Source organism: Spea bombifrons, chromosome 4 (genome assembly GCF_027358695.1).
Source record: "Spea bombifrons isolate aSpeBom1 chromosome 4, aSpeBom1.2.pri, whole genome shotgun sequence".
Lineage (NCBI taxonomy): Eukaryota > Metazoa > Chordata > Amphibia > Anura > Pelobatidae > Spea > Spea bombifrons.
In genome coordinates, this window is record NC_071090.1 from 78,057,435 (window position 1) to 78,081,251 (window position 23,817).

The window sequence follows — 23,817 nt, forward strand, 5'->3', positions numbered from 1 at the left end:
TTGGAACGGACTGGTCAAGGTTATCACTAGATGATGCTCAAGGTTCTCATATATAAGGCACACTTTATTTACTGCAATGTATAAATACAAGGTTAAGACGGTACATAAAAGATTAACATGGCAAACAGACAAATCTGTTACGTACAACCCACAAATACAAAAATGGGCTTACCTGTTGAGGTGCTACATTTTTATACCCAGGAGAATCAGTTCTATGAATTGGCTGTGGCTGAGGTGGAAAAGTAGGATAGGTTTGGTTCTCCTGAATTCCTGATGTGTCATCTCTGACAGGTTCAGAGGAGCGAGTGATGGCAGACTCTGGAGGAGTGCCAGCTTCATCATTAAGAGTCTCGTCCAGATCCTGGTCAGTGTATGCCCCACCTTCTGTGTCTGTATCTTCATAGTCAGATGTGTGCCTGCTATCAGTGCTATACATTGAGTATTCACTACCTGGTGCTGACAAGTAGGATAGACGGTCGTCATGCAAATCAAGATCATCATCTGTGCCACCTTCTGCCTGCACCGAATGAAGCCAAGTTATACCACATTAGTACTTCCTAACTAAAGATCAGGAATCTTCTCTGGAAGACTCAGATATCTTTTCATATCTTTGCAATCCACTACACAAGCAACACTTTGCCGGGAGTCAAACATGTCACAACTGCTTTAGCAAGACAACAGATCTACCAATGAACTGAATTATACATTGTATGCAATTGTGAAACAGGGAAAAATAGAATGTGTATTACAAAAGGCACTTCCAGGAAGAAAATTTAGCGCTATACACTTTGTTGGAACTGCCTTCATTAAACATATTTAGAAAGTGAGCATCACTTTTACAGTGCATGACATCTAAATCAAAGGCCGGTTGAGCAGGATCATACGTACATTTGCAGCTTCTAAGTGAATTCCAGGCACTTCATTCTAGTGAGTATGTTGAAAACATTCCCACAAAACACATGCACGGAAATACTAAAAATATTGGAACAATTCTTACTTTGCCCTCTGAGACCCAAACCAGTTGGTTCTGTTGCTGTTGAACAGCCTCCTTCAGTGCTCCATACCAGCCATCATTCATAGAATTTAAATTAATGGTAGCTGTGAAAATAAAGATTTGTGTGGATTTAATACAAACGTTACCAGATTATTATATCTACACATTTAGAAGGAACCAAGACTATACAACTATGACAAACTGCATAAATGCATAGAATTCTCAGCGTATTATGTACAATATTACGTCCTAATGGCCAGACATTTTGTATATGTATGGCAGGCATGTGTATACTTGATAGTCTGCTTATTTCAGGCGGGAAATAATTTTAATTTATTTTTTTGGAGTGGAGGGCCTTTAGGTTATGCAATTGGTGGTCTTCTACTTACTGGAACACAATTAAAGATGGCTATATATTTACTTTAAAAGGTTGAACATCTACTTACTTGTGAAAAGATGGTGATTGTTTTTGCGTAGTTTGTGTGAACGTTCATATAATTTTCTGGCACTTTTGCGCGACTCAGGGCACAACCTCGTTCTCATGGTCTTCACACCCTGCTTGGAGTCCGGGTTGAGGAACACAACTATTGGGTACCACTGTGCGTAGTTCAAGCGATCTACCGCATTTGGAGTCACATCAAGAAGAGCATGCTTATCCTGCAGAAAAATAATGTGTAGCAGAGGTAAGAAAGGGTAAGTTTTTCAGCCTCTCTTCTGATATACTACAGGGAGGAAGCGAATTCCTTTTCTGCTGCAGTATGAAAGGAAAAGCAGTAAATATTTTAAGGCTTAGGGCAACAGGTACAGTAGAGCAGATTGGCAATCACTGATGCCAGTGTACCTCTGCTCAATGGGCTGGGTACAAGGGAGATCTCCCGAACTAGCTCATTTAAATGGTGAATTGTGGACTTTTATAAGCAGTCTCCCTAGCTCCCGGAGCTCAGCCTGTATAATACTACAGGACATTTAAAACATTCCTTTTTGTGATTGCCAAGAAAAAAAAATAAGATTAAAATAAATGATAAATGCGCTTGAAGTTTTTGATATGCTGGATTTCTTTGTATACAGGGACAATATATAGGCCAAATATAAAATGGTATTGAATCAATATGCATCAATGCAGAAACCATACACTCCCAAAACATGCTGAATAGTAAACCACTCACCCGGTCAATAATCTGCTTGATAGTGTGAAGACGGATGATTCCAGAGCTTCGCTGGTCAGTGCCTGCGTCTCTTGGTTCACTCCCTGACAACAAAAAAATAAAGGATTTAAAAACAAAAAAATAAGAAAATTCAAACCAATCTGCTCAAATACATATGGACTTTTCATGTAACAACTTACTTGCGACCTCATAAATATCTGGCTCTTCTCTCGCCAGCTTCTCTCGTGCAACATCAGCAATAGGACCAAAGATAACCACAGGCCTGAGAAATCCAGCTGGAAGAGATGTGATCAAGAAACCTTTAAATCTTCTGCTCCACTTAGACAAATTAATTGTTAACCAAATACATCTTAGTGGATCGGTCTGCCTCTGAAGTCACAATGATAAACCTGTGCCTGCTTTTCGCATTGCGACTGGGTTGGAAAAAAGTTGTCAAATGTAAATTATTTCTGGGAGTAGTCAATTAAAAGTACCAAGGATTATGTTTACATTACTACATTTAGCAGAACAGGCGCTCTGCTGTATGATTAGGAGCTGTAAAGAGCATGGACTATGGGCATTATACAGAGAGTCCACTGGCACAGTTCATTTCAAGGCATGTCACTCCATTTAATTCTGGCTAAAATGTTCTAAATTGTCAGTCTCGCACCCCCCTGTCAAAGACAATCAATGATCCAGCAATTATTATTATTTATTTTGTTTTAGAAATGTTTTAGTATTTTTGCTCTAAGAATGACTAATCAGTAAAGCAAATTGATGGTGATTACATCTGCACATTTCTTATATCATCCAAACATGAGCAGAAGCAAATAACTGACCCCATAAAACGTTAAGTCGAAGCTATTGTTTAAATCACAAACGACCGTTCGCAACTTTACCAGGCATTCCAAAAGGCATAGAATATGAAACTAAGACAACCTTCTCGGAGGACGACTCTTTCATATGCTGGGAACTTTGTCTGGACAGGTTGGGCAGAAAGATCTTCTCGGCTTTTTCTCAGATTTCTCTTGGAACTACGGAGACCACGAAACCTCCAAAAATCTGCACGATCTCCACCGGCGGTTTTAGGGAGAGTGTACTGCACGCTTGCAAGCTGTTCGGCTCTGGTAAAGGCAGAAACGATACATTTGGTTAGGGCTGCAACTAACGATTATTTTAATAATCGATTAGTTGGCCGATTATTTTTTCGATTAATCGATTAATCGGATAAAAAAAATGAATGTAAATTTTTCATTTATTTAAAATAATTTACTAAACAAATGATATTAAATACAAACAGCAGAATAAAAAAAACTTTGATAATAAATTTCTTGTCTTTATTTCCCAACCAGCCCCCCAATATATGCACATTTGAGCCCAGGCTTGCTACGCTGCCTCCCAGACATGCCATGCTGCCCCCCCACATATGCCACGCTGCCTACCACAGCACTCCACGCTGCCTCCCACATCTGCCACTCCACGCTGCCTCCCACATCTGCCACTCCACGCTGCCTCCCACATCTGCCACGCCACGCTGCCTCCCACATCTGCCACTCCACTCTACCCCCCACATGCCACTGTGCCTGATACGCCTTATACCCCCTGAAACACCACTCCATCCTCCCCAGACATGCCACCCTGCCCTCCCCACATATGCCACGCCATGCTGCCTCCCACATCTGCCACTCCACAATGCCTCCCACATCTGCCACGCTGCCTCCCACATCTGCCACTCCACGCTGCCTCCCACATCTGCCACTGTGCCTGATACACCTTATATCCCCTGATACCCCACTCCATCCTCCCCAGACATGCCACCCTGCTTCCCAGACATGCCACTTCTCTACCCCCAGATATGCCACTCTACCCCCAGATATGCCTTATACACCCTGATACACCACTCCTTCCTCCCCAGACATGCCACACTGCCCTCCCCCCATATGCCTTATATACTGTATATGCCTTATACCCCCACATATGTCACTTCACTGCCCCCAGGATTTAGATTCCCCTAAATTAACCCTAAACTCCCCATTAACCATAACTGCCCCTAAATTAACCCTTAACACCCCCTTAACCACAGCATCCCCTAAATTAACCCTAAAGACCCCATCAACCACAGCATCCCCTAAATTAACCCTAAACACACCATTAACTACAACTGCCTCAAATTAACCCCAAACACCCCATTAACCACAGCTGCTCCTAAATTAACCCTAAACACCCTATTAACATAACTGCCCCTAAATTAACCCTAAACACCCCACTAACCATAACTGCCCCTAAATTAACCCCCACCTCCCCTAACTTTCAGTAGCCCAAATATATTACATACATACACATATATATATATATATATATATTACATACATATATACATATATATATACACATTATATATATATATATATATATATATATATATATATATATATATATATATATATATATACACACACACATACACATTATATATATATATATACACATACACACATACACATTATATATATATATATATATATATATATATACATACACACATACACATTATATATATATATATATATATATATACACATACACATTATATATATATATATATATATATATGTACATATACTTACAGTTAGATGAGTGTCACAGCCATGTGGTTCTGGCCTGGAGAAGGAAGGGGCGGGGCCAGTTGTCACAGTGATTACAGGGAGGGGGAGTAAGTAGGAGCTGCTGCTGTGAGACGGTGAGTCAGACTAAATGGATTATATAATGAGGGGGATTTTTCAGAGCGTTTGCTCTGAAAAAACCCTCATTTTATAATCGATAATAATCGATTCAACTAATCGATAATGAAATTCGTTGCCAACGAATTTCATTATCGATTATTATCGATTTTATCGATTAGTTGTTGCAGCCCTACATTTGGTGTGTAACGAACCGGAAAGTAGTAATCTGCGGCTAGAAGCGCATACGGCGATGAAACGGATATGTATTTAGGACACCGGTGCCCACAACAATCAACCATTATACACTATACATTTATTTTACAATGCTGAACTCTATTTTGCATGGGCGTCAGTGTGTTTTACTGCATGCAGATGATAGCTTGTGTCCTATTGGAATTAGAATAATAAACTGCTATTTCAGCAACTTCTTGTTCAGTGGACTTTAAGATAGAAGTCTTGTCCTTCAAAACCAATAACTAAACACATGCTCCAGTCTGCATGCAGTTATACATACATAAATATATATGAAATATACGCACACACTACACGTGTATACCACATGCTATCCAACGACTGTGGGCATTTTACTGCACCTGTTTTTGTTTGGGATAATCCCTCTTTCCACTTCTTTGTGGTTTCTGCCAATTCTGATGGCCAGCCATGATCCCAGCTTCCCATTGTAGAGTGTATCCACCACTCGGAAGATCTCGCCTTTATTAAAACTTAGCCCATAGGGCGATTCTTTCTCATATTCAAAATGCGTCCGGATATAAAAAGAATCTCCAACATCCGATTCAACAATTCGTCGATAAACTGGAAGAATAATGAAGTAACCGTAAATGTCTGTTAAAAAGCAGCCAAGTACACAATGGCATTTTCTCGGGATAATTAAATGGTTTACAAACCAGAAAAAAATAATATCTAACATTATATGAAAGAACTGAAGGTATATCGGTATTAGCTTCCTGGGGCCAACAAACCTATTGGAGTAGCTGATCAATGAATGCAATTGGAGTAGCTGATCAATGAATGCAATTGCATACTTAAAATAAATGGTAACCACAAACACTACATATTTCATAAAAATGATTCATCAGATGTTTAGAATATACATTTCCCTGTAAAACGGTCTGTTTCATAATTACACGTTTACCACAACAACCCTTCATACATATTCAATAGAGAATACTCACCATCCTTCTTTTTCTGGGCAAGAATAGTCACCTCTTCACCTTTGGGTAAGTCAAGTAGGAAAAGAACTGCTTCTTCTCTTATTATGTTAGTGAAGTCCACATTGTTTACCTGCAAGCAGATATTTGTTTAAGTGCAGAATTCATGGTTGAAGAAGCAAAGCAGAAGCAAAAGCCCCAGACTATCATCCTAACACCACCAAGTTTGCCTCTGGTAGGGTGTTCTTATTGTGGAATGCTGTGTTAGGTCCTGTTGCATCTGGTAAATTTGGTAAATTGGTTGGTTGATTTAATAACTAAAGTGGGGGTCCTCTTTCCAAGGTCAGGTAGGGTTACATAGCTTCTTTCCTCCTATACACGAAATCATTTAAAAATGGCATTTTCCATTTACTCGCATTAGCTTTGTCGAATATTAAAATTAGCTTGATGATCTGAAACATTTACGTGTGACAAATATGGAAAAACAGAAACCAGGAAAGGGGAAAATACTTTTGTACAGCATGGTATTGTCGCTGGCTGAGCAAGACATGTCTTAACCCCAACATGACAAGAATGTAGGTGTGCGTGGACTATGTGTAAATCCACTGTGACTGACAAGCATCCATACAGACCTCACTGGTTGTGGGCGACTCCAGTTTGCTGCAGGCTGTACATGAGCTGAAGCTTAGCTTGTGCTGTGCCACCACCCAGTTCACCCATCTTTAATATTCATGTTGTGCTGAATGAACCATAATTATAAGCAGGCAATAGCAATTCTCTATGGGATAACAATATAATCTTTTGAGATTTCTTTGGTATTGAAAGGCTCTTGAGAAGTCTGCAGCAGAGTCAACACCACCTAGTTTTTTGTAATCATTCAATCAGTAGTTTTGATGCATCATCAAAACTATTAAAGCTGTAATAAACACAGCCCTTTATTCTTCTTTATTCTTCTTGCTGAATATTCTGCCAACATTTGATTTATGCAAGCATTTCGTTTAGCAATACATTTCATTCATAATCAGCATAGAAGAAAGTTCCTCTTATTCAACCTCAACATCTATTCCTAAGAAGGTTGTCGCTTACTCGAAGAATTTGATCGCCTTCTTCTAAGCCTTCTTTAGCTGCAGGACTGTCCTCCAAAACGCCGGCCACAAAAATCCCAACATCATTACCACCTGCGAGACGTAACCCAACACTGTCTCCCTTCCTGAACTTCACCAGTTTCATACTCGGCCTAAAAACAGAAAAGAAATTGAAAAAAAACAATGCAGCATAAGAAAAATCAACTAACCCATATATAAAATTAGACAGAATATCAATACTCTCAAGCCAGTTTAGAACCATAATTGGCAAGTACCACAAAGAACACAATAGCTCTGAACTAATGTTTAGAAGATAATGTCTTACCCCCTTCCACAGACAACAATCTACCCCAGAAACAAGTCTTCTGCAGGCAAAAAGCCCCTTACATTTGAACCAAATAGTTTGGATAGATTAGCAAGTGTGACACTGCACTTCTCTGTAATTTTATTAACTACCATGTGATCCTTTATGACGCAAATAAAACATTTACTCCACTTGTACAAGCTCCCATGTAAATTACCTCAACATTCCATCTTCATGTGTAGAATTGTGAAACGGCCCATCAGAGGGACTGACCGGCAAGTCTACATCTGGCTGCCCAGGCTGAGCATACACTGGTTTTGGTTCTGAGAAAAAGAAAAGAAAAAAGTTACTACAAAAAAAAACAAAAACAACACACTTGCAAAACGAAGGAAAAATGTATATGTACTAAAACACTGTTAAACTTTAAAAAGCGGACCTTTTCTTATCATTTCAGTCTTAAACCTGGATCTTAAAGTCTGAGATCGCAAAATCTCCATTCATCATCAGGAAGCAAAACATTAAGCGGACACATCAGAATCACTACAGCCTTATCGGGCATAACTAAAAATTTGTATTTACAAATATCTCGTTGCAGACCCACAAGCCATGACCAAGTGGATCAAGCTAACAGCAGTTGACAACCAACAAGTCACTGCAAGTTCTTTCACATGCTATTAAAATGGCGCTAAGCCCTCAAGATTTATAAAAGGTAAAACCTCATACCCATTAACCTGCAAACACTATTAATCGGTAAACCGTAACTTTCCATTACTAAACACCAGATATTGATAAGTGAATACCTGGAAGAGGTGGTGTTTGTTTATCCGTTTTGTCCACTAATGGCTCCTCTGTGGTCCTGGAAAGTGGTAAGCTATTTGTATTTTTAACTGGTGTAGACATGGTTCCAGTCTTTGCTATTCGTTCATCCTCTCTGCTTCGGGTACTGTAGGAGAAATTAAACGAAATGGAAAAAATAAGTTTTGTTGCTTTAAAACAAAGCTCTTATATACAGATCAGCTGTGGATTGGTTTTAACAAGTTGGGAGGGAGGCTGGATGTTTACAATATCAATGAATTGCACCTAATCAAAAACCTTAGAGCTTTCAAAGTATGGACCCCCCCCCTGCCAATATTGCAGAGGAAATCCAGTCTCCAAAAAGGCTGGGTAGAATAGCATGTCACCGCAGGCGTATATTACCTAATAGTTTATTAGGCACATAGTAGTGCTGTGCTTAAACACTGGGTGCCAATTTTAGCCATCTGAGTAAAAGTCTGCATGTTTTAAAGAAAATTTCACAACACAAATTATAAAATTGAAACATAGAACTTGTCGACAGAGAACCATCTGGCCCATCTAGTCTGTCCATTGTGCCTGATGTAAAGACTCCGGTCCTAAAACAGTCTTTGCTCTGGTCTTAGATTCATGCTTTATGTCTATCCCATGCATGCTGAAATTCCCTCGATGGATTAGCCTCTACCAGTTAGGTTGTTCCATTTACCAGCCCATAAGTACAATAAAAGTTTTACACATGAACATCTGACCCTCCAGCTTAAGACCATGGCACCTTGTTATAACATTGCTCTTCTGAAATAAATATCCCTCCTGCACATTTCTAAATACCTTTAAGCATTTAAACGCTCATCATATCCCCGTCTCTCTGCTCCCCTCCAAGTTATATATACACAGAGTTCCCCCAAGTCTTTTATCTTGCAAACGATTAATCATTTATGGTATCTCTCCTCTGAACTGGTCAATCTTCTGGAGATGGGATCTCAGAACATTATCCAATACTCTAGGTAAGGCCTGACCAGAAAGGCCTGTGAAGCGGCAGAACCACCTCTCTTCCTGCTACGAATGCCTCTAGCCATACAACGCACCACCCTGCTTACTTTGTGTGATGCTTTACTGCATTGCCTATTTAACTTTAAGACCTCAGAAATAAATTACCCCCAAGTCCCCTCTGCTGTTGTCACTGACAGAACAGTACACTAATGCCTTGGGATTTTTACGTCCCAAGTGCATTATCTTACATTTATCAATAGATGCCACACTTTCAACCATTCTTCCAACTTAAACTTCTTGCCATGCGGCTTGTTGCGCCAGGAATGCCTACCCTGTTGCACACCTATGTATCACCTTCAAAAAGACATATCTTAAGATATTTTGTAATATTGCCAATATTATAACATATGGATCCCAATACAGATCCTTGAGGCTCTTCACTAGTAACAAGATATTCCTCTGAATATGCACCATTAACTGCAGCCTTCTGTCTCCTGTCACTCAACCATTACCTCATCCTGTTAACTATGTTAGCAGCCAAACCCTGCAATTTATTCATGAGTCTTCTAGGAGGCTGTCATCTATGTGGTTATTTCTGGAGTCTTCCCCCTGCTCAAACATCACACTGAGTATTTTTTTTTTTTTTTTTTTTTATGGGCAATAACGAAGTTTTGATTTATATATTTTTATTTGTGTTGGTCCAAGTTATTAAGAATAACTTGTGCCTTTATACTTGCCTCCCTTGCAGGAAAAGCGCATACTTAGCCGATCTAACTTTTTTCTTTCTAGCAAATTGCTCTCCTTTTAAACTGAGCTTTTTCATCCCCAATAAAATAATGCTGCCAATCAAGGATATTCTGTTCTACACCAACACGTTTCAGCTCTTAGTTACATATGACAAAAATCTATGCACATCATGGCAGCTATGGAAAGCTACGCTCTGATCTCCTGTGAATGAATGTCAAATCCAAGAACAAGTGATGACTTAGCTTCTGTAGTTCTGGAAGGAAACAGACATAATCATGATAACATACTGAGCTAGTTTTTAAAAGTGTAGAAGAGGGGAAAAAAAGCCAAGCCCAAGAAAATCACAGAAGTAACTGTGACAAAGCTGTCAATGAGCTGCATGAATCGGCTTTCATTATACTAGTCATGTTTGGTGTGCCATAATTCTGGAGAGACAGCTTGTAACCTTGTTGTCCTTTATTACCAATAATTACAGGAAACGTGTTCCCGAAAAGATAACATTTTTTTCTTGTAAGTCATTCAATAGAGAACAAGCCTGTGCGGAAAGATAAAGCAGGCAAATTTTAAACATGGGTGGAACATTTTGTTTGATACAATAGGCTGGCACATGCAGAGCCGCGCTACCTGAACATTATGCGACAAAGTCACACACACACACACATATATATATACATACACAGACACATATATACACATTATATATATATATACACACACATACATATACACTGTAATCCTTAATTTGCTGGACACCAAGAAATATACCACATTATGACATCCAGTAACCGCTACCACGCACAGTTCAGGAACCATCTGACGGAAAGCTTTGGTGTTCAACGCAAACATAGAAGTAATTTCTAGTCGTATGGCTTGAAAGGGGCAGGAGAGGACATCATATAACCTAACAAACTGTTATTTGACTGCGTGACGTATTACATAAACTGACCAAGTTCCTTATGAAAACGCATGGGTTTCCAGATATATCCGTTAGCTTGTCGCACCCGCACGGTAAAATGCGTACACATTATTTGCTAGGCTGTGAATTCTAACAGCTTCAGAATGAGCTTGCAGAAGCTGGGAAAAACCCCACAATTTTTCACAAAACATTCAAACAAGAACATTTTGAATGATATTATGGGTACCACAGAAAAGCCCAAAAATAGTAGGATGGATTTAGTGATGAACATTCAGTGGCAAATGGTAAATGGAGTTCTATCACCTCCTAAATGTGTAGGAATTATGTGGGACTAAGCCAGCAATCTGTCTTTGTTTCTAGGTGACAACTTGTGCAAAATGATAGCTTTTCCCATGAGTCACCCAAGGTGTTATTGCAGTTCGTGTATATGTTCTGACAGCGTGCTTATAATTCCAACATCTGCGATATGTCAGGGAGACCAGTGCAAGCCCAACACTTTTACATGAGCCCCTCGGAGAAGGAATACAAGCCAGGTTCACAGAACACAGGTTTCTTGGATGGTAAACAGTTCCAATATAAGAGGTTGGGTCCCAATAAAATTATTTATCCACAGATCTAGAACACACCCTTGTACATATGTAGTCATATGATACTTGCATGTCATTCCCAACTCCAACAAAAAAAAAAAATAATAAAAAAAAAAAGGTTTGTGTAAAAAAAGCTAATAAAGTCCCCTATGCCTCCTTAAAAAGCTCTATAAAAATGCAGTACGTAAAAATAAAAAGGTCGGAAACGGCTTCCTAATAATTGCTACTCTCGAATACAGGAGTCAGACCCTTTACGTATTCCATAGGATAAAATAATTAACTTTAATGCGCTGTTAAGGTATGTCCACACCGTGGTGTTTATAGACTAAGGAAAGCCAGGAATTATTAGTCCTATCCCACATAACTTGGTATGCAATGACGAAATAACCGTTCCAGATACTGACAGAACATAGTGGAGGAGGTTTCTGCACAGGATGTAATTTGAGCCAGACAAACTTCAAAAAGTATCATGGGGAGAGCCATTAAGATGCTTATGTATTTACCATTATTAGAAATAAGGGATACTGTACATGAATGAAGAGAATGGAGAAAACTAGTTAATACAACACTTTCATGATGTGTGAGAACGTGTCTTGACTATTCCTAACAAATGTGAATATGTAAAATAAAACAAAAACAAACATTCTTGGCTATATTAATTTCAAGAAATGGAGATAAATGTAAAGATACATATATATAAATCTCCACATACATACACACACACGATTGAGTGCTTCAAATTTTCCAATTATTGGTGTATATATTATACACTACACACGACAAATAGATGTCGTGTACTGGGGATAGCACTAATCTTATTTTGATGGAATAAAGTCAGATCATGTGAAACATCACAAGCTACTACCACAGGGCAAAGTTAATGCATTGAACACCATATAATAACTGATTTATCTTTAGTCATAATAAGCAGAAGCAGCACATTTAGGATAAGGGTGTTACTGTTAACCATTGAACAATCTGCTTACAAGCCCCCCCCCCCAAAAAAAATAAAATTGTATTTTTAAGAGCCCCAGGGATGTCCCAAAGTCTCCGTACTACAGGGATTAAGGTTTTAGACAGTTTAGGCTTAATAAGTGTTTGGCGATCTATGCGTCAGTGAAGACATGCAGAAAAGTAGCAGAGTTTACGAGACTTATTGGTAAGGCGGTTGTACATCATGCCTCCTGGGGAATATGTATTGTGTTACTACATATTTCAAAGTGTAGTCCAGGCAAGGCCCATTGTGTCCTTCCATGTAAAGACACATTCTGTGTTTCCTAAACCGGAAGTGAAAGTAATGGTGGCTTTCCTACAACACAGGTTAAGTGATACCGGTACTACCTGAACAAGGAGTTTTCACACACAGTGAAGACTGACACTAGTTTCTCCCCATATCCACACAACACATTTTGTCACAGTTCAGGATAGAATACAATTTAGCCTGTGCTATAAACCGTGCAACCTGAAGAAGTTTTACAAGAAAGAAAAGGCCACCAAAATTTGGGAACAGAAGTGACAAGCATCCACGAAGAACTTTCAACTTCTGACAATTTGTTAAAGCACTATAAATACATAAAAAACTTGAAATATGTTCAGTAAAAAAAGCGGGCCAGATTTGGAAATAAGGCCTAAAATAATAAATGGTCATTCACAAGAAACCAAATGGCCTTAAAAAATAACTAATAATAATCAGTCTACCCCTCAACAGAAAACATTTCACAAGCTAGCCAACGTGAACGGCTTTAATTATCCACAGATTGATTGTTATTTACACGAACAAATAAATGAAATAAAACTTCAGCACAAATGGTATCACCTGCTGTTGCTGTGCTGCTGTGGAGAATGTCTGGAATGGTCTGAAGGCTCTGATCTCTGGTCAGGAGACCTTGAACGGCTGTGCCGAGGAGGCCTGTCATGTGAACGGTTGGAATGATCCGATGCCAGCGACTGAATTTCTGAGATGTCTGTTAAATATTTTGAATGAAAACGGTTGCAGTAAATTAGAGAAAACGCAGAAAGCGCTAAATTGAATGGCATTTGATATAATACATTGTATTTTATTAGATTCTTGGTTCTGCAAGGCTACTGCTAACTTATCCTAATATTCCAGATAGTTGGTGCTCTAGCATGGCTATAACAATGAGAACCCATGCATGTCCCTGAAGAGGCACAAATACCTAAACATGTTAGCTAATCATATGTATTTGGGTAAACTATCTACATGTAAACATAGCCACACTGGTTATAACCACAACTCTCCTGCCAACCTCCACTTTAGCGACTGAACGTCCAACTTACCGTCTCTCTCTGAGGCATTTGCAGAATGAAGGCTGTCATCCAGATCTGGGACATTAAGCAGAGTTGCCCTTTCATCTCTTTGAACCACCATTTTTAATTTGCCCTTTGACCTTTCTATCAATGTTTTTGCATCAGTTAAAGACATATTTTCAGTGACTGTGCCGTTAATCTGCAACAGAATAATTAAAGGATTACGGTCTATTCATACAACTTTTACTGCTTCTAAAAAGTAAATTACTTCTAAATGACTGGGTCATGTACACCATGTGAGCACAGAAGTTTGAAAGAATAGGCACAGCATTTTTCTGGAGAACTAGTTAAACATATAGCTGTTCCTTTGCTTAAATGAGTCTAATGACCCATAAAGTCATTGATACAGGTTCTATTTGCCCAAGAAGTTTTGACATGTAAAGTCTGCTACCATTACGGATCATCATGATTAGAAATGCTACACTAAAAGCACTGATAGATCTGCAAGATAAAAGGTAGAACCCAAAATACAAGCACGTTACAGAATTTTAAGCTACCCCATACATCATCCTGAAAGAATAAGCATAATATGTTTGAGTACATGGCCTAATTAGTCATTATGAACAGTCCATCATAAGCCTAACCCTTACCTTGAGCACAACATCTCCTTCCTGAATATTTCCATCCCTTGCCGCCAGGCTATCTTGGGATATTTCTTTTACAAAAATATGGCTGGCCAATCTTAATCCATATTCTGTAATTTATAAATAGAAAAACGGTCAGTCGTACATCAACCTGCTAGGGAAAACAGTACTTTCAACATCTTCAATAATGCAGCTTCCCATCAAATGCTTTTTAAATGACCAGGTTGCACCTAAATTAGCACATTCAACAAGTAATCATTAAATCAACACAGCTAGTTAAAATTCTAGTTTAACCTAACTTTTCAGCACATTTTTAGAATAAAGAAAAATAAAGAAAAAAAAAATTCCTTGGACAGGTCACAGAGGAAAAAATGACAAATATTCTTCCTCCGGAACTCTAATGCCTGCCCTTGAGGGGAGCGATGCCAGCAAATATTAACAACCTTGCTTCAGGTTCAGTTTACATTGGACTCGCTGGGTTGTGAAGCGGAAAACGGTCCAGACAAGCTTTATCCCTAGAGGTCCATCTAATTGGCTCTAAAGTCAGAATTGTATCACACACAGAACGGACTCTATGATGAATGGTACGCATAAAGTAGGTGGCAGTTTTCATATTCGTTTCCAGGCCTGTAGGGTGGGCCGACTCTTTAATGATGAGGCTAAGCTCTGTGGCTAAGGCATGTTGTCGGCTTTATATCCCTTACATAATGTAATTACAGTGATCATAGATTTAAATTAAATGCTAGCAGTGGGAAAAAAGGGAATAAAGTGTGTTGATTAAGTGCATCTTAGGTCAGCCAGTTGGGTAGGAATTTGGAGGCTTGTCATATAACACTGAAGCTTTAAAGTTACAGTTTAACCCCCTCAACTCCTCAATTTGCCTTTGTAGAGTGGATAAACAATACCATGCACCGGTACATGAATGCAACACTGTACACATTATAAACTTCCTGCACTGTCCAAATAAGATCAAGATTACTGTAGCAGGAAAAACTACTTATTTCTGCCCTGCATCTGAAGAGCTATACATATACTGTATTGTAGCACTTCACATGGGCTGGTTAGCTACATGCATGCAGATCCCGGGAAAAAAAAATGTCCAATGTGGTCAACCTACCATAGCGTGATCACACTTTTGCTGCTGCAGGATAATCTAGACATTTGGGCGTACAGCCTCTTATCTACTCCTCATCAACCACATAGGCATTAAAAGCAAGACTCTAAAATCTCCGTGTGAAAAAGCAATTTAAAACATGCCACAAGCTATGTACCTTCATTTTTTCTAGATTTCACCAAGGTCACTTTGGTAGGTTTTGGAGGTTGACTGGAAGCAACGGATCTTCTATCTGATCTGGGTGATAAACTCCGGTCTCTGCTCACACTTCTGTCTCTCACCCAGCTCTTTTCACTTCTTCTGCTGGCACTGGGACCACTGAGGGCACTATGATCAGGCACATCCTCCTCGTAACTGTCCTCCTCGTTCTCAGAAACCGGATCTGGGTCAGGACGAGATACTGGAAGCTGCACTTTTTTCTTCCGCCGGATTGTCTGTATTAGGATAATAAGGAATACCATTACATAAGTTATGGTGGGTAAAGGTGATGGAAAACCCTTCCACTAAAAGTAAGGGGGTAGTAGAAGCATTATTTCAAAGAATTGTTAGTCTAAATCCAGAACTTCAAGTAATAACTACAAAACAATGAACATGGTGACTATAACTATCCTTATATCGGAGTGCGAGCCCTTCCTATTGTAGCATATAGTACAGTAGACATGCTAGCACCTTTTCACTGGTTGCCGATGTGAAGAACATGTCGGGAGCAGGACGGCAAGGGAAGTCCTGGGGATACTTACTGGGTTAGGCATAGGATCGCCCGATGTATAACTAAATCACGGATTATGAAGGCTCAACCCTAGTAGGCTTCTTCCCCACAAACAGTTTGGATAACCCTGCTGTTATCAAGTGTGGCTTCCAGTAAGTCACCTCACTGGTTGAACTATGCATTATGCAGGGCCAGCCCTTCATAATGAATAGTGAAATAAGCATTGAAATCACAACTGCCAACCAACACCTCTACAGAATAAACACTAAAACACATCTGAAATGGCAAACATCCTAAAAACTCCAATGGATGCTCTGGACTGTATCGTTAGAAGTTTGTCAGGTAAATACATATTTGTTACAAAAGCAATAGGAAAACAAAACCCATTAACTTACAATTTTGGCATTTTTTCCACTTTTTCTTAACTGCTGGACTGCAAAAGCATGCTCAACGTTATCCATCGAAACCCCATTGACCATTGCAACACGGTCATTTTCCCTGTGGAGAAAGAGGTTACATTTTCTTAGTTATTTGCCCCCCAAAATTATTTAGAATGTAAAATCATTTCACCAGAGAATAAAACAAAGAGGCTGCACAAACAAGCAAACAAATGTGTAACAGGCATAGCAACCAGAGAGAGTTCAAAGAAGATGGTTGTGTAACAAGTTTACAGTTAAGAAAACAGGTATTCTAAAAAAATAAAAATTAGCACCAAAACCCCTTACCACTTTACTAGGTCATTTAGGGGCACAGCCTAGTTTTAGGAGCCACAAACGGGAAAAAGTAAGAAATCGTAATCAAACAGACATCTTGGGTGCCTGGCTGGACAAATCCAAGTCGGCAGATAAAGGCCCCATGTAATAAAATGCATGAAGCATTTTGGATTGCTCTCTATGGATATACTAATAGGAAAAATCTAGAAGCAGCATTTGTTCATCCCGGCGTAAGTCTTAATATGTAAATGTCATTTCCTCGGGAACTGCTACTTACAAGAAGAACCTGAAAGGGGTAGTAACATCATTGTGGCAAACTGTTTATATGCACAGGTGTGCTTTTGGCCATCGCTCTGTTGGAATTCATCATGTATACTGTGAAGCCTTGTTTTGGAACATTTACACAGTAGGCACACACAAAAACAAAGCCTTACGGAGCTGGTTTTCCTGTATACTGGACTCTGATCGCTGCTGACTTTATTAATGTAATCTCATTTATATTGTTAATGTAATAAGTAATATTTACTTTTATTGCGGTTTTTCGATTCTGAGATACTACTGGGAGCAGATGTGACCTAGGAAGGAAGGATCTACCACCTTCATGGATACTCTCATCTTGTGCTGTGGAAAAAGCGCAGTTTAAGAGCGATATGCTCTTAAACGCGCGAGTTCCAATTTTACAGAAGTCACGTTTTTATATTTAAAAATATTTTATTTCTTCTATGTTTACTTTGAATTTTTTATTTTACTGTGGGGTGTAAAACTTTTTTTTTTTTTCTAAAGTTTGTATACAACTTTGTTTCATTTTTTATCCACAATACACTTAATACCCAAGATCTTACAGTAGAAGTGTAGAATTACTTATGAGGGGTAATACAAATGCAAGTAACAGAAATTCTACATGTAAAGGCTTTTTTTTTTGAAAGAAAACCAAGCTAGCAGCTATTTAAAGCCTATAAACAAAAGAAATATTCATAAACTTTAGTTAAAAATACATAATCGAGTGTGTTGTACAACCCACAAAACCTCCTTGGAGTTTCAGAAAAAGGCGTTAATGTGGAGTTCATACATTTTCATCAAGCCATGCTAATGTAGTTAAAATAAAACCAAGTGTGAAAGGAATATGCATGAATTCTACAATAACACCTCCTTTTAAGCGTTAGATACTTTTGTTTTTTTCAATTATTTAAAGGGATTTTGACGATTCTTCCTTTATATATCTAACCATAAAAACACTTCTTGTACAAGTAATCTTGTGCTTGGGATGGTGGGTGAAAGTCTTGTGTAGATTTAGACTGAGTGGAACAAAGCCATCTAGCAGTTTATCAATGAAAGTTTTGCTTTGTTTCTTATTTTCGCATTAAACCCAAACTCAAGTTGCTGAACTCTGCTTACTTCTTTACTTGCACAAATTGAAGAAGAAATAGTATTCTGAGAAACATGTTACAGGGTAGTTGCCACCTTTTCTGTTTATATTTTAAACTGAGATGACCCCATTACTGTATGGACCCAAAAAACTACCGGCATTTATGGGGTTAAGGGTGAGAGATTATGGCTTAGTTGACATTAATGGTGGATTCACAGTTGACTCATCAGTTTCCCCACAGCTTTTGCACAAAAAACTCATTTTGTGATGTACAAATGAAGACACCTATAAAGCAAGATAATCTTGTTTAATCCCTGATGCAATGGCAGCCTGGCGATTTGTTCTTCCCGTCACCGTGCACGAGAATAAAGTCAAAGGACATGCAAGCCTTAAAACCAGCAGCGCAGATGAGCTGTATTCATACAGACATTATAAACCCCATGCACGGTATATCCACGTACATAATATTTTCTAAATGCTCATCTATGGTCTCATTACTGTACATAGAATGCAGAATATACAGCTGTAAATAGCTTATAGAGGTGCCTACACACAGTAACTTAGTACTCACTTGTCTTAGAACTTTTCCTAGGCAGTATGACTGCATTTGTTTTAAAAGTGGCACAGGGTGGTAAATCCACATTCTTATCACAGCCACGTAACTAAATGCCCCATCCTTAAGTTGGCTTGTCTTTCCAAACTAACAGACGGTAGACGAAAAAGGCCAATAACAACGCAAATATGTCTTGCAGGGTTTGTGAAATAAGGAACTACTTACTGCAGCAGGCCTTCGGCTGGGCCACCTTTTAGAACATCTGAGATCACAATAGAGGTTTCTCCACTTTGAAAATGTGGATTATCTCTTCCTCCAGATATTGCAATCCCAAATCCAAATCCTGGGGCCTACCGAAGAAAAGAAAAACATTATATACTGTATTTTATGTATACACATATACAATATAAGACAGGGATAAACTACATGCCACACCTGTGCACACATATTCTCGCTTTTTTTATTTAAAGTATTTTAATATATTTAAAACTACCAAAGAATACGTTGAATAACGTTCAATAATACAGTAGTAAGCACTGCCACGCAGCCCCATCCATCACAATTACAGAAAGATCAGAATACAGTAATGTATCATTACGATCCAAATGTATTTACAAAGAACACTAGATGCCAAGGATTGTCAATAGTGCCCTCTGCTTGTGCTCCTGGAAACATTTTTATAAAAGTAGAGAGAAGTAGGACAGGTACTTTCTCTCATAATTATATATTCGATAAATGTATATATATTTTATGTATTATCTGTTACAACTTTAAAACTACCTCTGTCTAGGAGGAAGCATTGCAAGACAGATGACTTAAATCACCCCTTCTTGATTAGAGCTGTCTCACTGCTCAATCGGCCATCATCCACACTAATTTATATTTCGGAATTGTATGTCTCCTTCACGAGTTAAAGTTTAGAATGTAAAGCTATATTATCTATACAGTTATTCAAGGCAAAGGTTTCCTTCACAAATGCACAGCTGATGGGGCACTTTATAAGCGTCCGATGTTATCGAAATGGAATTGTTTAATGCTTGGGTTGATTATGTCCTTTTTTGGTTTCTGATGTTAGAGAAGATAGCAATCTAACCATTATTTGTCTAAATGTGAAGGCACGAGTATCCATAGATCAGGAGTGTGACTATGATAGCTCTTTTTATGTTGTTTTACAGTTGTATACTCGTGATATGCAGTTATAAAACTATTTGTACAAATTGCGAGATGACTTTGAGGTGAACATAAAGGAAGAACACTTCCAACAGGCAAAGTCCAGAGTAGTAGTGTTAGTGACGCTTCAAAATCCAGCTCACTACATGGGCATTCCCTTTTGATCTTTAGTCTTCCTGGACTAGAAGACGGAAAAGGGGCAAATCTGGAAAGCGGGAAAGTGATTTGTTCAGAGGATACCGGCAGCTGGGATATTAGAACAGGAGGCACACAATAAGCAAGACCAGGGAGCAGCAAAACGTTCCATCGAGCAAAAAAAGATCCAACGTAGAGCTGGTATTAAGCAAAGATCTATCAGCCTGGCAACAAGTCATCCAGCCAAGAGGGCACACAATGTGTTCCAACTCTGCTAACGTCTAATTGACACAACGCAACGTTTATGGCAACCTCATGAGAACCGCTAAATAAAGATGCCTAACTGCATGCAAGTTGGAGACTCATTTTCCTCCCTCTTTTTTGTTTGCCTCTACTAAAACCAGTAAGCATTAGTAGGCAACATTTTTGCGCATGCTTATAGCAATCCCACTAAAGTCATTGAAGCCACAAACAGTTTTATGTATGCTAGCAAAAACATCAGATAGCATATGCACTATATGTACAAAAGTATTGCGACACCTCAACATTAAACCAACAGGAACTTTAATGTCTTAGTATTTAGAATGCAATAAGTATTCAGAATCCATCTGTAGTTCAACCCCTCAGAGCTATAACAGCTTCCGCTCTTCTGGGAAGGCTTTCCACAAGATTTTGGAGTGTTGCTGTGGGAATTTTTGCCCATTAATCCAGTGGAGCATTTGTGAGGTCAGACACTGATGTTGGATGAAAAGGCCTGGCTCACAATCTATGTTCTAGTTTACCTCAATAGTGGTCGGATGCGTTTGTGTCCGTTTAGAATCCAATGTCAAAGTTTCCCAATATTTTATCCATATAGTATAGGCCAGGGACCTCGAGGTGCAGCCTGCATGAGATCGGCAGCCAGGGCAACCGGGATCACAAGAGCCCTGCTACTTACCTGTGGGAGGGTCTTTTGTACTGCACAGAGGAAGCAGAACACAGCAGAGTCACGTGACTGTACGTGACATCACATGACTGTGCTCCAGTCCTGCTTCCTCTGTGCAGTACCAGAGAACGCAGAGGGAGGCCGCGCCCCCTGCTGAAGTCTGAACGGCATCGAGAGAGCTGCAGTGCACGTAAGGGGGTGGGGGAGGTTGTTTGAATGAGTATGCATGATTGAGGGAATGAATCTGTGAATAAATTAGTGTGTGTGTGATAGCATAGATGTGTAAGTGCTGGAACCTAGGCATGATGGGACTGTACATACTGAAACCTGGCTAGCTGCCCTCCTTGTGTATTGATGCTGCCAGCAGTATGGGGTCTGCACATCACTTACAGCCACCCTGTACCAGCAAGTACTGGCTGACTTAGCAATCACATTCCTATCATGCCAACAGCAATCACAGTCCCATCATGTCTAGGTTCCAGCATTTACTGGTTGCCTGGGTATGATAGGAGTGTGATTGCTGTTAGCAATCACACTCCTATCATGCCAAGTCATATTGTTGATTTTTTTAAAATTAAAAAAAGCGTGGGTTTTTTTTTATTATTATTATAGGTGGGGGTCATTTTCGGTTTCGGCTAATAAAAAACCCTGAATTTTCATTTTTGGGCATCCTTAGAATAAATAGAGCTATTTCATTTTTAATTATCCTGAATCCACAAAACTTTCTAGGCCTATAAATCAGTGAGGAAAAGTAAAGGTTTTGTGTCATTTAGTTTATTTTAATCTGCATATTTTATTAAAGGCCATATTTTCTCACAGTAAAAAATTAGCGCGGCTCACGCACGTATACAATTCTGATGAAGTGGCCCACTACAGAAAAAACATGGACACCCCAGGTATAGGCCAATGACTTCTGCTACCCTCATTGACTCCAATTAAAGCTCAATTCTTTTTGACAGGAGTTCTAATGCGCAAGAAGCATTCTATGGTACGATGCCCGTTTCCACAAAAACCAGTTGGAGATCGTAGTCTAACCTTCAATAACATAATTGCCTGCAAAGATCTACATGTCTTAAAACGCGCCGATGCTCATGTTAAATCAATTTCTTCATGCATTTACCATTAAAATAGGTCTGGCGTGCTCCTTTCATATACAATTTTCATAATACGTGATACACATGTTCCATGCTGAATGCCAGATAAGAGAAAGTGTGCATGCTGTCCTTTAAGAAAATGTGTCCATTTGAAGGCCAAACCCCTCGAGAAGGTTGGCGAAAGCCTGAACGTTTAATAGAAATGTCATGCAGCAAGAGAGACTGTGGCCACACATAACCTTTCCAAGAGTCCGCTCTCAGATATGTAAAGAGAGACATTTTCCCCACATTGCAAGAAAAGGGCACATTATTTATTAAAGCATTTCAAAAGGCTATATAAAACATTACAATTAAACTGTGCAATTATTGTTATTTTGCAAAATAGATTCTTAATTGGCTCAGAAATATTGTGTGACCTGCTAAGGTGAGAGTCTCAATTTAATGTTACAGATATACAGGCATCATTGATAAATGATTTTGGTTTTTTTGTGCAGTTTACATTGTTTTCTTTTGGGTTCAGGGTATGAAAACTGATCAATGGAACCTTTACATTGTGTAATCATGAAGGTCTAGCCCCGTCTTGGGTCTGCTGGGGCAAGCACTCTGCTTGGAAACAAGTGCCAAGGAGGCTCTAAAATCTCCTGATTAGAGTTGATTTCACTGGCTGGCCCTGTGAGAGAAATATGCCGGGTGTTAATCTATATCACGAAATCACTGAAATCTCTGAATTAACACTGCGTGCATGAGATTTTTGGCATCACAGTCACCAGAGAAGGTCACAAAGCAGGTCCTCCACAACCCAAGGGATTTGTATATACTTTTAGAGTACCAAGAGAGTCAAGGTCCACACTCGAGTAACTGGTTACTGTTGAGAGGTCACACCAGCAATCACCACTACCTGCTCCATCAGTCATTCAGCAGATAGAACTTTACTCCCTTCCCAAGTCACTCCTCTGTTCAGCAGACACAAAAACAAAGCTTGCTTGGTTGCCTTCACTGGTTTGTCAGTTCTCGCTGAACAAATTGTAGTTTCTAAACGCTGACAACGCAAATAAAACCCTCATTGTTCTCGCTGGAAACATGGTCTATCTCCGCTTGTTTACAAGCACAGCTGTGTGGTATACAGCACATGCATTGTAACCAACTGGCACTTGGCAAACAGCCTCAACTAGATAATCTCTTCATAATGGGAATGCAGGGGAAACAGGAAGCACGACCGACATCAAAAATAGGCAAAACAAACTTTCAAAAAAATCACTCGACAACCAGCAGTTTCTGGCAGGATATACCCAGGGATTCTATTTTTTCTTTTTCTTTTAATTCTACATTTCCCTGCACCACCATTCAAAAGCTTGGGATCACTCAGAAATGTCCTTGGTTTTTTTAAGACGTTGTTTATGACTATTGTAGCTATGAAATATCTGCATAGACATACAGAGGCCCTTTATCAGTAACCATCACTCCTGTGTTCCAATGGCTCATCGTGTTTGCTAATCCAATTTTAAGTATAAAAGGCTACTTGACTTTTGAAATTCCGTTGGCACAGGTAGAAATATCCTGGTTTTCCCATGGGGAAAAAAAAATACATAGACAGCTAGAGGGCCCCAAAGTTTTGCTCTGGAAAAAAACTTGTCTTATAATCGAGCAAATACAGTATGTTGAAACAAATTCTAT

General features: G+C 39.1%; 1 protein-coding gene across 7 annotated transcripts in view; it reads right to left on the reverse strand.

Annotated features, from left to right (window-relative positions):
* TJP1 (tight junction protein 1) overlaps positions 1-23,817 on the reverse strand; it is a 135,740-nt gene that overhangs the window by 12,286 nt on the left and 99,637 nt on the right. For all 7 annotated transcript variants that reach the window (XM_053465320.1, XM_053465316.1, XM_053465315.1 and 4 more), the window contains 17 exons: positions 19,045-19,169; positions 16,583-16,685; positions 15,636-15,912; positions 14,371-14,474; positions 13,751-13,919; positions 13,269-13,416; positions 8,221-8,363; positions 7,638-7,743; positions 7,118-7,268; positions 6,056-6,164; positions 5,456-5,675; positions 3,079-3,263; positions 2,340-2,435; positions 2,161-2,243; positions 1,441-1,651; positions 998-1,098; positions 173-517 (listed from right to left, as the gene is read on the reverse strand). In XM_053465320.1, coding sequence (XP_053321295.1) covers positions 173-517; positions 998-1,098; positions 1,441-1,651; positions 2,161-2,243; positions 2,340-2,435; positions 3,079-3,263; positions 5,456-5,675; positions 6,056-6,164; positions 7,118-7,268; positions 7,638-7,743; positions 8,221-8,363; positions 13,269-13,416; positions 13,751-13,919; positions 14,371-14,474; positions 15,636-15,912; positions 16,583-16,685; positions 19,045-19,169 — 2,676 coding nt within the window. The remainder of the gene's footprint in view (positions 1-172; positions 518-997; positions 1,099-1,440; positions 1,652-2,160; positions 2,244-2,339; positions 2,436-3,078; positions 3,264-5,455; positions 5,676-6,055; positions 6,165-7,117; positions 7,269-7,637; positions 7,744-8,220; positions 8,364-13,268; positions 13,417-13,750; positions 13,920-14,370; positions 14,475-15,635; positions 15,913-16,582; positions 16,686-19,044; positions 19,170-23,817) is intronic.